The 18045-nt window shown below is 47.0% G+C and overlaps 1 protein-coding gene across 1 annotated transcript; it reads right to left on the reverse strand.

The window, feature by feature from the left end:
- Positions 1–1203: 1203 nt before the first annotated feature.
- On the reverse strand, positions 1204–17386 carry LOC136964335 (uncharacterized). Its single transcript, XM_067258427.1, has 50 exons — positions 17344–17386; positions 16520–16665; positions 16284–16396; positions 15766–15899; positions 15363–15586; positions 15105–15217; positions 14691–14809; positions 14254–14389; positions 14057–14139; positions 13766–13885; positions 13477–13578; positions 13193–13351; positions 12943–13025; positions 12595–12739; positions 12423–12467; positions 12106–12278; positions 11794–11908; positions 11387–11497; positions 11275–11307; positions 11056–11190; positions 10807–10953; positions 10458–10592; positions 10186–10340; positions 9931–10075; positions 9782–9836; positions 9596–9662; positions 9324–9457; positions 8989–9032; positions 8564–8737; positions 8238–8392; positions 7985–8098; positions 7754–7869; positions 7286–7440; positions 6944–7149; positions 6646–6823; positions 6342–6566; positions 6060–6229; positions 5881–5951; positions 5666–5766; positions 5234–5353; positions 4973–5110; positions 4725–4876; positions 4442–4541; positions 4077–4312; positions 3123–3309; positions 2688–2936; positions 2064–2246; positions 1840–1899; positions 1506–1651; positions 1204–1382 (listed from the first exon to the last, which is right to left on the reverse strand). The coding sequence occupies exons 1-50, from the start codon at positions 17384–17386 to the stop codon at positions 1338–1340; spliced, it is 6495 nt and encodes a 2164-aa protein (XP_067114528.1). The 3' UTR covers positions 1204–1337.
- Positions 17387–18045: the final 659 nt, after the last annotated feature.

Consider the following 18045-nt stretch of genomic DNA (forward strand, 5'->3'; position numbering starts at 1 on the left):
TAAGGTTAATGGCCAATACATTTAATTTGCACTTTGGGATATTTTCGGTTTTATTCAGTGTTCTCTGGGAACAGAATACAACGTAGAGTTCTTAAGAAGGGCTAACACGAGTGTTGGTCTACATGACTCAGGATCTCCTGAGCAATAAACACAAGGTATTTCAAATAGTGAAATGTGTTCGGAAAGATCGACAAGCGGTGTAGACCACAATGCGTAGCTTGTAATTGAGTAAATCTGTGCCATTAGTTATTTGAATAGTTTTATTGTTACTATTCTGTGTGAATCGGGGGCTCACTGGAAAACAAGCTATATTGGAGTTCAATGATACAAGGGCTGCACAGGAAATAATCACAACAGAACAATGCGTTTGTGTATTTATTTGATCTCAAAAAGTATAAATTGAGTACATTGGTACCTTTAGATTTTAGGTTTTGTTGTTTATTCTTTGTTCCTGTTAAGTAGGCTGCTTTACTAGCAAGCATACTTTGGAGTTTCCTGATTTCAATGGCAATTCTGCACATGGATTAAATTGGCATGTTGGGAGTTTGACATATTTCTCAATAGTGTTACATGCTGTTGTCTTTCTCATGCTATGTCATGCTTCCTTTCAACATTTTATTATGTGCGCTACATTTGGTATTCCATGTGCAACATGATCATTGTTGTCCATTGAAAAAAAGATCACACTAAAAGGATCTTCATATCTGGTCATTTACTGGGAAAATGTGCAGCAATGTTTTGTAATTCAACTTTTTGCCTTGTGAAAATATGTAAATAGTTTGATCTGCAATGTACAGAGATGTATAAAGACTGATTGGCAGTGAATTTAGGTTATCTTTTATTCTGAGAACTTCCTTGTTTTCCAAAGAAGCTGTCCTACAGACCTTTTGTAGCTTGGCTGCTTTAGCAGAAGATGAATTGTTAAAAATGTTCGCTGGTTCAAAGGTACGTTTCGGCCATCCAGACCAGAATTCTGCTGTGTCATGTTTTGAGGCAATAAAGTTTGGGGAATACAATACATTAAGTTTGTGTTATTCTTGTGTTATTCATTTAGTATCCCAATTTTGTGGAATGATAGACATCAGTCACTATTCCATTTTTCTTTAAGTTTAATGTTTTATTAGCAATGCATTACAATATATACAATAATACAACAGACTTTATTCTTAGAAAATATACGAAACTTTTATGAAACCCCTTCAACTTTGGTATGTACTGTATCCACTGATTTTTTAGATTTTAACAAGGTTGTGATTATACAGGGCTCAGGGTAATTTTTTAAATTTCTGGAATTAAGTCAAGATACAGAAAATGTTTCAGTAGGCATGTCTGTTACTTCAGGTTTCAGACTCTCCTCCAAAGTTGGGATTGTGGAAAGCAGGCTGCAACACAGGAGCACGGAAACCCAAGTTTAGGAACGACACGGAACAGATAATCACCTGTACATTCAAGGCGTGTTAGTTTTATAGCAGTTGTTGCTAGATGAGTAAAGGGCTCTTACGTACCACATCGATATCCTTGGTGGTTCTGGTTGGTAAACTGATGGTGCTTAGCTTCACTCCTCGCACAGAGAACACGTAGTAGAGAAGCCCCAGGACCAGGGCGAAAACCACCAGGGCTCCGATGATGGCACCAGCTATCACCCCCCCTTCTAGTCAGGTAGAAGACACACGGGTGAGGTTATGTCGTAAGACGATAGGGGATGATATACCTTGAGGAAACAGTGACGGGTAATCTCCCCCAGAACGACCGTACAGGGGCTATCAACTGAGGCTAGACTTGAGTGAGAGGTCAAGCTCCAGATGTGTCGGTCGAGCTACAGTGAGAAATCCAACTTACGGCCGATTACAGGAGCATCAGTAGGAATGACGATATTGCCGCTGTCGTCTGTCGTGTAGTCTTGGGGAGGAAAAAGTAAGAAGCGATTCAGTTCATTTCTCCCACGGCTTCTCAAAAACAACACCTGAATTGCAAACACAGCTTGGAAGCGACCACCAGCAGACCAACTTTACTGATCTCAGCTTTTTTTTTTTTTTTCGTTGCCCAAGTGCAAAGTGTCTCACATTGGCGATGGCGGCACACAAAGCCTCTTTTCTGCACGCAGTTGTTGTCGTTCCAGTGGCCGTCGGGGTACAGCTCGCCACAGTTCTCCGCTCCCACCTCTCCAGGGTGGAAGGCATCGTTCGGTTCACCCGGAGCCCAGTTCAGGAAGGCCAGAGACGTCCTGTCTGTCCAGCTCCAGCCGACTGGCAACAGAAAACACACATTAGAAACACGGACTGTGGATGGTGGTGATCCAGTATCAACACGAGCAGCCCACATTCCACTCGCGCTAAAGGAGTATGTTGGTATTGGCCGTGAACTCGAAATGGAATGCTCGCATTGGAAAACGAAACCCGATGATTCATTTGAGGTGAATGGGACAAGAGGATGGGGACTGACTGGTCTAAGATTAGCCTTCTAGCTAGGAAGCTAGGTAGAGCAGTTAACCATGTTGAGCTGAAATCGGTGACCTGTCGAAAACTGCGACCAGGGGTCACTGTTCTGACGGCTTGCCATAGGAAATGTTCGTGCCCTAACCCTAACCTAACCCTAACAACTGAACAGCTTGGCAAGCCATCCGAACCGCGACTGGTCACTGGCCCTGACCACAGATTTCGGTACAACAACCACAATGCAGGACTCACAGTTAATGTCCCTGGTGAGTCCGATCCAGAGGTTGTGGGCCTTGCTGTGGTTGAGGGTTCTGATGAACTCGGACTCAGCTCGGCTGTGGATGGACACCAAGTCTCCCTTGGCCAGCTGGCAGTAGTGCCTGGACTCTGGCCAGGAGAAGCCGAGGGGTTCATTGTAAACAAAGTAGCAGTAACGACCGTAGGCGTGCCAGCCACGCAGGCACTTCCCATCCCCGGGTGTCGGGGTCGGAGGGGGCACCTCTGAGGACAGACACACACAGATAGGCATCATGACAGAAGTGAACTAGATCCACTTTATGAACTTCTACGCATTGAATTTTTGCAAAATACTGTTGCTTTTGCAGAGTTATGTTGACGTAAGTTTCCAATACAGCGCTATAAGCGCTATAACTTAAGTTATAGGGCTTGCCTCCCATTGGTTTGTACCTGAGGAGATCTTGCAGATGTAGGGCCTAGCCGAGTCACAGGCGGTGTCGTTCCACGTCCCGTGGAAATGGACGGAGCCGTGCATGCTCACGCAGCCCTCGCCCTTGTGGTTGCTAGGCTCCCCCGGCCCCCAGTGGGTGAAGAACACCGGCCAGCCATCTGTCCACGAATAGGAATCCCCATCGTCCTGCAGAAACAACACGCAACATACATTATGAAGAGAATAAGTTACCACAACCAAGTTACGCCAAAAAGCAGCCCAAGCATTTCTGTAAGCTGTCAATGTTTCACTATATTCAGATCAGTTGTCATTTGTTTTACAATTGGACCCTATTGAATCCAGCCCGTGTCGAATGTGAAAGAAATTTTGGGCCTATGTACAATGAATGTGTTTTAGGAGAAGTTTACAGTTGGTTAAGAAGCTTGATACAATGAATGTTGATTCAACTCCATTTGGTAGAGATGCCATTTGCAGTTTTATGACACCTAACTAGGAGACGTGAAGTCTAAGAGACGGGAAGTCTGGGTGACCTGAGAGAGTTCTTGTCACCTGGGGGGAAGAGACAGTTGGTCTGAAGACAATGTGGATTCAACTGTATTGTTCTAAGGATTTAACCAATGACAGAAGAGATTTGGTATAGCTGCATGTCTGTAGGATGGACCAATGACTTTTGAGAACTGTAGTATCTATAAAATGGTCTGTTGAAGAATGTTCTGGGTGGTTCAGGGCCATCAGCTGGGTAGTGCTGGTGGGCTGGATTCTCCCGGTTCCATTCTAGAATGCTAGATGGAGCTGTATAGAATTGTCTTTGTGTTATTGTCTTATGTTTGTGTGTCGATGATGTTATGTTGATAACGTTATTATGTTCAAATCTACGTCAAATAAACATTAACTCGACTTCAGCTTAAACGATTGATTCTCTAAAAAACGTCCACGACACTATCCAACCTTACCTCGCGCCTGAGTCCAATCCAGGCGTCCGCTCTGCCTTGCAGGACCACCCCGCTGACAAAGGACTGGTCGTAGCTCATGTCGATGCTGGCCAAGTTGCCCCCTTCCTGCTTGCAGGCAGCCTGGGCATCATCCCACGTCTTGGACTCCTCCACCAGCTTGTAGCAGTTCTTATACCAGGAGATGTACCCGGCTTTACAGGGGTTGTTAGTAGGGGGCGGAGGAGCAATGCTGCTGGCTGTGGCACACACAAAACACACCCTTTGAGTTTCCGGAGAGAAAGAAAATCCTAGACTGTGGCATGCTTCTTAGTCATTCTGAACACACAAACATCAAGAGTCATCACAGAACTGGTCCGCCTACTAACATTTCTTCCTGTAACAGACAAAGCTCCTTTCCTCTGAGCACGCGTCATCGTTCCACCTCCCCGTCTCCAGGTAGTTGTGGGTCATGGCCGTGCAGTGCTCCTGTGGGAAACGAAAAGCCGGACATGTTGAGTCCTCCCCTGCTTTCACCTGTACCCACACACTCTCTAACCTCAACATTTTATAAGTAGATAAAGTCACACTTTTCACTGGGGTTGACCAACTCCCAGTCAAGTTAAAAGAAGCATTGTTATGTTTAGTTCAGAGGCCTGGGGGGATTCTCACCGCTCCTCCGGCGTTATTGGGCTCGTTGAGGTTCCAGTTGGTGTACAAGACTGGGCTCCCGTCGCTCCAGGCAAACTGGTTCTCCAACAGGAGGTCTGACATTCCAATCCAGCTGGGAAAGCGCAGGTCCCTCAGGTAGCTAGACACAAAGTCTGGAAGAAGGGAGGAGAGGAGCAAACTTAACACTGCGAAAGATCCTTTGACCGGTTGATTCGGTAGTATGGTGGTGACTGACAGTGGCAGCTTACCGTTCTCGTAACGGTCATCAATGACAGCCAGGTCTCCTCCTTGGTCTTTGCACCAGCTCCTAGCAAAGGACCAGTTAGCTCGGATCTCATCTTTGTGGCCTTTGAACAGGAAGCACTTGTTTCTGAACAGCATCCATCCTAGAACCGAGGAATGGACAGAGACAGACAAAAAGGTCAATGACGCGTTACTTTTTGGTTTAATGGATGTTTAATATTGTTTTGGGGTGGTATGGCTGGATGTAGATGTGGGGTCTGCAGTACCCTGAGGGCAGTTCCCCGTCCAAGGCTGAGTGGGGGGAGCGGGGGTGTGGTTGTCTCCAGGGAATTTCTTACACACATAGCCAGCAGAGGCCCGGCCACAGTTGGCATCGTTCCACGATCCTGCGAGGAACACCATTATGATGGGCCACCAACACCAAGTGAAACCCTTATAACAACTCTGAAACTGTATTTTCTTGTTTTTCAAATGCATGTTTACATCTACTTAAAAAACAATCAGGATTAAATCTCCTTGGGACTCATGCTGAGCGTGCTGCTGTATTTTGCACGGTGGAGGAAATTGGGATTTCCTGTGTCCTTACGTTATTCACTAATCAACTGAACTTTCACTAATCAATAGAACTAGTCGTTGGATACTAGTTAGTTTGTTCTCATGTGAGTTTGCTCTTGATAAGAGTAGTGGATCTGCTGCACCTTGATGTCTGTTCATCTGAACACACTGTTCCTCCCCGTTGGCATCATTGGGCTCTCCCGGACCCCAGTGAACGTAGGTCACGGGAGACCAGTCCACCCACCTGTGGAGAGAAGGACAGGGGCCAAACAACACGAGTCAACATCAAAGTCAGGCCTGAACATGCACCGTTATTTATTATGTGTGCCAAGGCGGAAATATTCCGTAAATATCCCACATGTACTCTGCTCCTGTGTTTCCAAACACACGCATCCCGATCCAGGCTGCGTCGATCTTTCCGGTCCCCACCTGCAACGTGAACACACCTCGGTGAAAGCCTGTCATATTTCAACATCTTAGCTGAAGGAGAAAACCCCCCCAAAATCGACAGTAAACATCTTGACAGTCCTATAGTACCATGGTGTTGATGTATGCCTGTTCCTCTTGGTTTAAAATGGAGGCCAGCCGGGCTTTCTCTTGGTAGCAGCGGTGCATGGCCGTGTGGAAGTCCACAATGTCAGTGTCGTTGTAGTAGTAGCAGATGCCGTTCGACTTCCTCCAGCCGAGGTTGGTGCCACAATCAGGGGCTATAGGGGGACGACAAACAAAACCAATCAGTCTAATCTCTACAGCATCAGTTAGCATGCGTAGCATACGTAGTCCCATGGTAGAGGAGGGGGCGTAGGTAGAAGTAGTTACATGGTAGTGGGGGAGGAGGCTTGGGAGGCAGGACGGGGTTCTTCCCCTTGGTGATCATGCAGATCCAGTCTTGGTGGGCATCGCAGTTCAGGTCGTTCCACCAGGAGTAGGTTGCGTTGGCGCCGGTCACCATCTCCACGCAGTCCTCGCGGCCCTCGTGGTTGTTGGGTTCACCGGAGCCCCAGTTGGTGTGGCTCACGGGCGTAGCATCACTCCAGTGGTAACCTAGGAAATGTCCTGTTAATACACTGAGAATGCTAACTCTTTCTCTTCCATGCACACACATAAACAGCCCCACACACACCTCCGTCAGTTGTGTCGTGCTTCAGACCAATCCACTTGCTGGTGCCCTTAGTGTAGATGGAGAGGAAGTTCTCCTCGTCCTGATTGTGGATGCTGACCAAGTTGGCTCCTCGGGACAAACAATCCTCCCGCGCCGCGCCCCAACTCTTCTTCAGGGAGAAGTCCACGTTGGTGAAGAGCTACAACACAGAAGATGACAAAGGGTTAAGTGTAGAACTCCTCTCTGTTTAGATAGTGCTACTATGCAGGTTCAACCATGCAGCAGTGGGGTGTGGCGAGGTTATGTGCGGTATATTGACCTTGTAGCAGTTCCTGAAGTATGGTTCAGCAGTCCAGCCGTCTACGCAGCCTTGGGCAGGGGGAGGGGTCGGTTGTTTGGTGGGCGGAGTGATATCGGGCCGGGGTTTCTCACACACAAAAAAGTGCTCCTCTGTGCACTCCTTAGCATCCCAGAACCCACCGACGGGGCCCGTTGTCATGCCAACGCAGGTTCCTTGGCGGTTATCTGATTCGGCACGAAGGTTAGGGGTACAAAAATGTTTGGTTTACTTATCTCTCCACATCTGTTATTCATATGAATGCTAATTTATGGTTGACACACAGTACACTATCAGGTACATGTCAGTGTTCACTGTGAATACCTGGTTGGTCCTTGTCCCAGTGTGTGAAGGTGAGAGGTGCTCCATTCTCCCAGATATAGTCCACACCTCCACCTGGCCCTCCCTTAGCCCTCAGGCCAATCCACCACAGGCCGGTAGCGCCTGACAGCTCCACCGTGAAGTGTGACTGCTCATAGCTGGAGGGAAACAGATAGCCCAATCAATCAAACCATCAATCTATCTATCCATCCATCTATCTATATATCTATCCACCCACCCATCCAACCCATCCATCCGCCTATCCACCCATCCACCTATACATCCATTTATCTATCCATCCATCCATATCCATCTATCCACCCACCCACCCATCCATCTTTCTAGCTATCTGTCTCAACTGCATGCCTAACTGTCCGCCTGCCTGTCTGCCTGCTTCTCTGTATATATAATCCACAGTGAGACAGTCTGTGGTTCCCCTAGCAGTACACAGACCCTCCCCTCCATACGTACATGTCTCCGATATGCAGCAGCTTGCTGTGCTGCTGTTCACAGAAGGCCTTGGCATCACTCCAGCTCCTGGACGTCTCTTCCATCCAGTAGCAGGCGTAACCATAGGCGCTCCAGCCCTAGGCAACGAGACAGACACGTGTTACACTCTCCCATCAAGGGTAACCAAGGTTACTGTGCTGCTACCGTGGCCGCAGGCATGAGCGGCGCAGGTCGCGAAGGCGTGCTCCTCACCTGAGGACATCCATACGCCGTGGGTAAGGCAGAGGGAAGCGGGTAGTGGGCTTTGGGCTTCTTGCAAATGTAGGTGTTCAGTTCTGTGCAGGCGACGTCGTTCCACCTCCCCGTCTACCGCACACCAGGGATTGATATGAGTGTCGTGCAAAGATATGAAACGTGTTCTCGTCATTTACTCTCAGTCCTTTTCTTTCGCTTCTTCTCCAACTCGATGGGACGTGACGGACATTGCGTGTGAAAAAACGCCTACCTGGTAGAGCATCTCCACACAGTCCTCACTGAAGCCGTCGTGGTTGTTGGGCTCACCCGGCGCCCAGTAGGTGAAGGTGACCATGTGCTCGTCCGACCAGCCGAACATGCCCGAGAACGCCAGGTCGGTCAACCCCGTCCACACGTCACTGGTGGCTGGGTTGGGAACAAACCAAAACACAGGTCAAAGGTCACATCGTTTTCACACAGAAATCAAGAAACATTCACAGATATGATGTGCATTCCAAGACAACACAATGCTGGTGGAACGGCAAGGGAACTGAGATGAGGTGGAATGAGACGTTCTCCCAGGTGCCAGACTCGTACCCATGTAGAGGTAGCTCTCCAACCAGCTCTGCTCTTTCATGGACAAGATGGACACCAGGTCCGCTTCCTCGCTCCTGCAGGCTTTCTGTGCCTGTTGCCATGTCTTCTTGTCCCCAAATGGCTTGTAGCAGAAATCGCCAAACTCATACCAGTCAGGCCCTGAGCAACGCAGCTCTACAGAAGATAAATAAAAGAACACGGCTTCAGCCATAACCACAGACTCAACATTTTCACTCAGCACTCTTGCGGTCTACTGTCTCTGTTATATGTGGATGACCGTCCAGTAACAATATGGTTTGGATTTAACAGGCATAGCTTTCTTTCCTCAGAATTTTAAGCAACAAGACTCGAAGTGACATATGGCATGACTATACATATACCAATCGTTTATTGTACTAGAACCGGTGTTGTGTAATCTGACGTACCTCCGTCTGCAAACTGGTATGAAACTTCATAGTTTCCAGTGAACCTGTTGAGGTTGGAATTCCGAGAGTTAGAGCACTTTATTGAGCAGACCCAGACTTGAGAAACCAGATGTGATGAGAGGCCTGGCAACTCACATATACGTTTAGTCATTTAGCAGACGCTCTTATCCAGAGCGACGGACAGTAGGTACAGGGACATTCCCCCCGAGGCAAGTAGGGTGACGTGCCTTGCCCAAGGACACAACGTTGTTTCACTTGGCCGGGAATCGAACCGGCAACCTTCTGATTAATAGCCCGATTCTCTTACCGCTCAGCCATCTGACCCCCCCACTCACTGTCTGGTGGTGATCCCGTTCCTGGTGGAGCCAGGGTAGAAGTTCTGTCCCGGGGCCTTCAGCAGGGTACAGTCCCCTCCGTTCTCGTTCAGAACCACTCCCGCGTGGATCGCTGCCGCACAGATGTTCGAGTCCTGGGTTCACACACGTACACACACACAAACACACACCATGTATACTCTCAGCGACACGTCAACAGTATTCTCGTGATATCCTTGAAAGAATTACGCTTGATAAGAAGATTCAGATGTTAATTCATTGTCTTCACTTACCCCTCTGTATACTTCCGTACCGTATACACGATAAGACTTTGTGGCACACGCCGCAGGACAGTGGACACTGAAAGACACACACCGACAGGAACATATCAACACATGTCTGGGATATGGACAGTTGTTGAATACAGTCAACATCTGCTGGGATATGAGTGGCGGAACAGTTGGTGGAGCTCGACTCACGTTTTCCGATCACTAGCGAAGTTGAAGTTGGGCTTGTCGCTGCAGGTGACCGCGTCTGTGGACAGAACACACACTCGCTCTCGTCGCATCACGCGTGAACACTGGGTAATTGCTGTCTCAATAGACTACATTGACAACGGTTTGCTTACAGTCTGGGGTGCATCCCAGCACGTCAAAGCGAAGGCCGGCTTGATCGTTGTAGTCCAGCGGAAGGATCCGGACATACTTGGCGGAGACGGGGGTTCCAAGAAGCTGGGTCTCCGGAGTATTCCGGTCCAAGCTACCCGGGAATTCCTGGAACATCAGGAGAGGTTACGTGGGGAGATCATCGGACTTTATGGTGCCGTTCAGCTGCGGCAGATTCCCTGGGCGTGTCCTGATCCCACAGCGTGTTTTGGACTCACCCCACCGTCGCTTTCGTAGTTGGTCCACGAGGTCCCATCCATGCTGTGCTGCACCCTGAACTTGGTGACCCAGTGGTCGTTTTGGGGACAGCCTTGGAGGATAATCCCGGTGACCTTTCGGACCATACCCAGATTCACCTGGATCCAGGAGTTAACTGAGGGAGGGGGGGTCCAGGGATAAAGAGAGGCTTAGGTTAAAGATACCTTCCAACAGCAATGTGTACTGCACATATGCTGTTTAGTGATGTGTTGCCAGGGGAGGGCAAACGTACCAGGGGCGGAGGGCATCCAGCAAGAGTTGCTCTTAAGGCGGGCTTGGGTAGGGTCATGGGAACTAGTGGAGGAGGAGGCCGTCAGCTCTGAGTCAGGTACTAGTCCATCCTCCACTCCGAGACCATGCAGACACACTGGACACAACCAAACACAGATAAGGTTAACAGACCCACAAAAGATCCAGATTCAATCATGAAATCGGTTTGATTTGTGGTTATATAGTATAAGATTTTAGGGTTTGGAGTTCTATGGAGGTTTGGGGGCCGGATAACGAGATAACAGGGTTGAGAATCGAAGAGTGGAGATTTAGGGCAGGGTTGGGACCGTGTGGTTGAGGTTGTGACCTACCCGTCTGCTCACAGCTGTAGACCACCTCAAAGTACTTGGAGATGCTAGGGCAGGGGTCTTCCTCAACATGAGCGAACAGGAAACAGTAGGGCCTGTTGTCACAGAGCTTCCTCACCTTAGGTAGGGTGCCATCTACGGTGCAAGTTCCTGTAATGAGTTGAAAAGGGTGATGATGAGGCTATTGACAATAAATGAGCGATGATTACGACAGCCAGTGAGAGACAAAGCATGAATGTTCTGAGTTTGCACCTGAGGCCCCTTCATCGTGGGGGCAAATCTTGTCACTTTTTCGTCCAAGGAAGGCAGACTGAATGTTGATGACGCTCTCCTCAGGGCAATGGAGGACAGCACTGGAGTCCTCACAGATAATTGCTGTCTCGAACCCTGGAGAATATTGCGGTTTCACACAATGTCACAAACAAAGATGCCATCGACGTGTGTAAAATGGTGGTCGGAACATACACTTACCATCATGAGGTGGAGGGGGAGGAGGTAGGTTCCCTGAAAGAGAAAGGCAAGGAGGTGAGGGGTTTGGGTAACGACTCTACTCAAAAGGCAAGCTTCTCAGTCTCAGCCCTACCTCTACGTTTGCAGACGTATCCTCTGTTGTGTTCACAGTTGTCATCATTCCAGTAGCCTCCATTGACAAGCATGGAGAGACAGTCCTCCCCAAGGAAGTTGTCTGGGTTGCCTGAGTGAAGACATAGAGGAAGTTGAGAAATAGGTGCGCATAGCTCTATTTGGCCACTAGAGGGCGTACAAGACCATTCAAAATGACAGATTGGGGGAGAGTGGTGTTTGCATATCGATGTAACACACATTCTAGTAAATATTCAGATCTAGTATTTTTGGAACTCATACTGATCTTTACTAAAAGTGTACGAAATATAAACTTCAAATACAATTCAGTAATCACTCAAGATGTATTCAATGCAAAGTGGTTGTGACTGTTTCAAGGCTGTTGTATTTATGGATGACTTGAGTGACCTGCTGCCCAGTGAATGTAGCGGAACGGGGATCCATCGCTCCATTCCCACCCGCCCTCGGTGATGGAGTCGTGGCCCCCCATCCACACAGACACCCCTGTGGGAATCAGCTGCACCTGGGCTGTGGATCACATACACAGACATGACACAGTGCACCACAACACACCAGCTACACACACACACACATCTCCGCTCTCCTTGGGACACATCATCTCAGTCTCTCTGTAAATGTTTCGCAGTCGAATCCACGAGTGCTCCTGTTCCTGCGCACACAGAGGAGGGGACGGCGACCTGCTGGCGTGAGGTCCTGTGCCGTACCTTGAATGAAGGCCTGTTCGAAGGGCTCGGTGATGCTGAGGAGGTCCCCTCCCTGATTGACACAGTCGGCCCGGGCCTCTGCCCACGTCCTCGGCGACAGGAAGTTGAACAGGTAGCAGAAGTCGTTGAATGGGTCTGCCACCCAAGAGCCGCACTTGTCGTTCCACCCTGCGAGGAAGACGCGGAGAGAAGGACGCAAGGACGCACACACACACACACACGAATATACACTGTTTGGTTAAACTTATGCAGGTGCTACTTTGGAGACTAGGTTAAAGTGAGACTCGAAAAAGACCACTTCGGTTTCCTTACCTGGTCCAGAGGTCGGTGGTTTGGGTGGCGGTCCTTGGCCTTTGCCTGCACACAGAGAAAATTGTTGGGGAAAAGAGCATTACTGACTAAATGACTGGTTAATATGTATGCTTATGTTAAGAGCATACATTCATGACCGAATCCCTACTGTCAGTAGACACTGGAGGCATACCTTTTTTGCAGATGAACTCATGCGTTGACATACAATAGTCGTCGTTGAGCAGCCCTGGTTCGACATTGTCGTGTGCGCGTATGTGCATACAGTCCTCATTACCTTGCCAGTTATCAGGCTGGTTGGGTCCCCAGGGCAGGAAGTCCTGGAGGTGGCACAGGAAACCAATCAGCCAACACTGTCTAAACCCCTCCACCTGACCATGACACAGCTCTATCTTCCAATGGCAACATGAAGCCGCGGAATATATATATACACGATGGAGAGGTGTGTCATAATGTGTTGTGCCACGGTATTCGTTATGAGATCATCTGTGTTGTATCTGTGGAATAATCGAGTGTCACTCACAGCTGGGCTTCCATCCGTCCACACAAAGTGGCCCTCGGTCGTGATGTCATTCAACCCCACCCACGCTGACCCAGGCATGTGAGCTGCAGACAGAAGACCCTCTCTTGTCATGGAGGCTCTCTCAGCACATCAATATCATGTCCCCTTTCATCAGCATCAAGTACTAAAATGATGCTGGATGTGGTTACAGAAACTCCCCTATGTAATCTCTACATTTATCACACGGAAGCATGACTGGTGTTTCACTCACCAGTCAGAAAGCTCAGTTCCTCTTGAGCTTGGAAACTTGCCAGGTGGCCATTCTGATTGGAGCAGTAATTCTCCGCGTCCTGCCAGTTCATCGCTCTCTCTGACTCAAAGTGATAGCAGTGGTCCCCAAAGAGAAGGTAACCAGCGTCACAATGAAACTCTGAAAAGGAAGAGTTTTTTTATTGACAATTGAATGCATACTCCAATAACAGAAACGGATATAGGAATATCCATATTCTAATATTGATACTCATAGCTGAAAAGTTAGCTGAGTCTGTCGCAAACCTGGAGCAGAGGTGGGTTTCACATTCTGACCGCCCATCATTTTACAAATGTAACCCAGGTTCTTGAAGCAGTTGGTGGTTTCCCATTTTCCCTCATAATTTCCTGAAAGGCAAGAAAATGTTACGCTATGTTGAATTAAATGAAATTGTATCGTTAAGTCAAACAGTTACAAACATTATTGAACAAAAATCAAACAGCTACAGCAATGTCACAAAGTACAGCAATAATAACCAACCTTATCTCACCAACCACAAAAACAAACCAACCACAAACTAATCCTGTCACTTACCTGTGAAGATTTGTCCACAGTCCCAGAGGTTTGCTGTATTCTTGGGGAAACCAGGACTCCAGTTGGGGATTGTAATAGGAGTCTTGTCCACCCACTGGAACGTTCCATCCTGGTCCTTATCTGATGACATCACATGTAAGGAAAGCATTTGTCATTTGGAAACCTGCATCTTTTACAATGGCGTGACCGGCAGTGCATCATTTCAATTCGGATCAGCTCTATGATAAGATATATTATATAATGTCATTATGTGGTTTCTTCTATCATGGGACTAGGAATGCTAGAAAGTACCTGAGACTCCAATCCACACATCAGGCACGTCTGTTTGATGAAAGTCAGGAAGACGACTGTTCAGGAAATATTGCTCATCTTGACTAAACACAGAGAGACACAGACATTGTTGTTCAGTCCACCACAGTGGAAAATGAATGCCCAGTGACGGACAGAAGTCACTTGACATGAATAATCCTTCCATGATTGCTCCTTACCTCTTGACGGTCATCAGGTTAGCCCCCAAGTCTGCACAACGAGTCTGAGCCTCGTACCAATTGGTCAGGAGGTTGTTGTTGCTGACCATCCAGTAACAGTTCCCAGCGAAACTCTGCCAGCCACGAGGGCAGATGGCTGGGTGGAGAGAGAGAAAGGGAGAGGGAGAGTGAGACAGACAGAGAGAGAAGGAGAGGGAGAGAAAGAGAGAGAAAGAGAGAGAGAAAAGTCAAAAGGAACCTATGTCATGATGGCAACAAAGAGCGACAGAGATTATATCGATTCATATCAGTTGAGTTTTGGAAATTCAACAACCCTCATTGCAGTTGAATCAAATCAAATATTCTCAAGGGAAAATAATAGAACCCCTTTAAATGATGAATTGTTCAATCAACCCACTAAACACTTGGAGAATCAACGTGGTTAAAAGTATGCTTACTGTTCAGCCCTCGTTTACACATGTACGGGCGTTCATATCTGCAGACATGGGTCTTCCACTTCCCAAAATCCTGACCCGCCTCCTTGATGATCGCTGAACACACTCCTGTCTGTGCGTCACTGTAGAAAACAACAACGTGAGATGAGATTTGACGCAGTCGACGTTAGCTACACTATTCAGTTAAACCACCAGGACAACAATTTCCACTGTTCAAGTGTTTTGAATTTGAAAGGAGGTGACACTACCCTACCCATTGGTTATCTGTGAGACAGTCTTACAGGTGTTTATATACACACCTATTAGACAGTAAACTGTCTTTGGGAATATATTTTTGAAAAGGGCAAAGACAATCGGCCGCATTCTCAGTTACAATTATTTTTGTCCCACCCACAGAAAAAAAACATGGTGTTTTACCTCATTCCTGGCTGATTAGTTCCCCAGTTGGAGTAGGCTGTGGGGCTAGAAGCATCAGACCAGGCAAACTGAGTATTTCCAGGATCCACTTGACAAGACGCAGTTGTGCATTTCTGCAAGAAAAGACACAGGATGTGTGAGGCAGATTAGTGTGTAATCATACAAAAGGCATTTCACCTGCACCCAAACAATAACTGCTACTAATATGTCCATATATAAGTCATGCCCAGTGTACCCCACCCTGCAGTGGGGGCTTACCAGAGTAGAAAAGCCAATCCAGAGGTCGTAGAAGGAGGGGTCTAAACGACCTGTGATGTACTGCTCCTCATCGGCTGAAGTGATGGACACTAGGTCCCCTCCCTCCCTCACGCAGTCAAATCTGGCAGCCAACCAGCTCTTATGGATCACAGCGTTCAGTTTGTAGCAGTTGGAGCCGAACGGGCTCCAGCCGTTGGCCGTGTCACACAAGGTAGGCGGGTTGGCTGCGAACGAGCGGTCAGTATCAGAAAACTGTTTCACGTCGGTCTGAGGATGTGTTCCACCGATTAAGATGGTCTACGGTCATGCTTTGCATTGTCATAGGATTAAGCGACAACGCAGGTATCGCTTCACCCACAATGCATTATGAAAGTGACGGTGTGCTGTAGTCGAGGGGACTTACTGTTGACACGCTTGCAGATGAATTTCCTCTCGTGCTCGCAGTTCTCATCGTTCCACTGTCCAAAGTCGGATCCCGCCACCTGTCCACAGTCCTCGTCATCTAGGTAGTTGTCAGGCTGGCCCGGTCTCCAATATCTACGGACGTGCACACAACTTCATTAGCCCTTCGTTATATTCATCAACAACAGATTGTTTTTACATAACTCTGTCTGGCGTAACAAATGTCCTACATGAGTTAGACTGCATTCACAAACAGCTTATCTAACATTCGTTTTTCATCAATAACATATTGTTAATTGGTTAGTGATTTATGGATAAACACATTGTTTCAAAGGGCTATTGGGATCTTGAGAGGAGTTTAGATAACGATTCTCATGACACTACTGAAAGTGTGTAAGTGAGGATATGGAATCAATGATTGACACATGAAGTGCACGAGCTCACTCCCCAAACAACAAGAAGCTAGATGATTTATCTTTACAGCCCCATAATCGGTGAGTTAGTCAGATGACCACGTACGACAGGTATGGAATAAACGTGGTCCCGTCACTCCATTCCCACACATCCTCAGACGCGATGTCATTCAGGCCAATCCAGTAGATCTCTGAGCCTATCTGTGTCCGTACCCATAACTACAGTGAGAGAGACAGAGAGAGAGGGGGAAAGAGAGAGAGGGGTTAGTTACGAGAGGTTAGTTACAACATATCTAATGTTTTCATGTTTTGCGATAGGAAGAAGGAAAGACGTGATCTCACCCTTTCATGAATGTCCTGGATGCTCATCAAGTGGCTCCCCCGTCCCTCACAGTCCAAGCGAGCGTCATCCCATTTCATGACGGTTGGGGAGAAGTAGTAGCATTTGTCCTCGTACGGCCTCCAGCCCTCCTCACATTGACTGTAAGCTACGAAATCAACACAGGACCAAGTTTATGAACTCAATTTGATGACTGATGGATATGTAGTTGACATGTTAAAACCTGTCAGCTGTCAGTCCATCAACAAGTTCGTTATAATGTTTTGGGAGATTTCAATTATTTCTTTAATAGCAGGTCATCATTTGGACCTACTTCCATTGTAAAAGTCCCATGATAGGTCCACAAAACTCAGGCATGTAAACCTGGATTCACATCAAGTCAATTGTCTGCTGCCAATGTTTTACTTTAAGTGCCTTCATTAACATACCGAGTCACATTGTATCAATTTACTGAAAATACATTCTTGTCCAGAAATTAATCAAATCACATTTCAACTGCCAAAAGAAAGATAATCTTCAAATTGTGACCAACTCAACTAAACCAGTATTTGCATGAATGAATAACATTAGGCACAGAGATTTACACAGTGAAAAGACTGGTACATTTCCTAGCCATAAGTACATAGGGTATGCAGTGTAATGACGCGAATCATAATGCCGTAAACTGTAAATCTTAGATTCAAGTCTTTCATTGTTTTCACTCCTGTGAAAACAAACCATTCACAACAGGGGAATTTCAACAAGGAAAACAAAAAAAACTACAGTAAACTTGCAGCAGTATAATTATTTGGAGAATATGAATAAAAAGGACTTCTGTAAGACTCACCACAGCCAAGGAGGGCACAAAAGCTTAGAAGCACAAGCATCATGCCCCTTGTTCTGCTCTGCTGGTATACTGAACTCTAGTGTTTGGTCCTCAGTGTGTATCACTGGACATCCTAAGGAGGTGGTTTGTCTTTGGTTTCCCTGTGTATGTTCCGTACAAGCTTCCACTCAACAGCAATCTGGGTATCCTTTCTCCGTCTACCCTCTTTTCAGCTACTGCCCAAGGTCCAAAGTGTGACAGCAATTAAAGAAAGGTGATGATGACTTGACGAGAGCCATTTCCTTGCCTCGTACACCTCCAAACTTGAAGGGTTTTTAATTTGTGCTATTGTTTTTGTTGTTTTTTTTTACTACTATGACTGCCCACTTTACCAGAGTTGATAATGTAGGTTAAAGCTACATTGTTACTTGACAAATGTACGAGTTTGTTTTTTTAAATAGCACTTTTCATCATGAATTGGTTCCTTTGCATTTGACTGCAAAATGAAAGATTCCTTGAATAAGAAATGATTTTTTTTTCTTCAGACCACAAAATGTCAGTATAATCACTGACAATTCTTTCCTTGTACCTTGTCGACAGTCCAGACAAGCAGCTGTCATTGATCATTGTTTCCATATTGAAACTGTACACACTTTAATTAAAGTTTTAAATGGCTGTTGCACAAGACGTATTTCAAAGCTTAATATAGAAACGTGTTTATGT

This window comes from Osmerus mordax, chromosome 20 (genome assembly GCF_038355195.1).
Source record: "Osmerus mordax isolate fOsmMor3 chromosome 20, fOsmMor3.pri, whole genome shotgun sequence".
Taxonomy (NCBI): Eukaryota; Metazoa; Chordata; class Actinopteri; order Osmeriformes; family Osmeridae; genus Osmerus; species Osmerus mordax.

What these genes read in the sequence shown, in the direction of transcription:
- LOC136964335 (XM_067258427.1), bottom strand. Translation starts at nt 17,386, where the DNA reads ATGATGCTTGTGCTTCTAAGCTTTTGTGCCCTCCTTGGCTGTG. An exon ending in TTCGCTAGTGATCGGAAAAC is followed by an intron (nt 9,663 to 9,781) that starts GTGAGTCGAGCT and finishes TGTGTCTTTCAG; the next exon opens with TGTCCACTGTCCTGCGGCGT. An exon ending in TGATGACCGTTACGAGAACG is followed by an intron (nt 4,877 to 4,972) that starts GTAAGCTGCCAC and finishes CCCTTCTTCCAG; the next exon opens with ACTTTGTGTCTAGCTACCTG.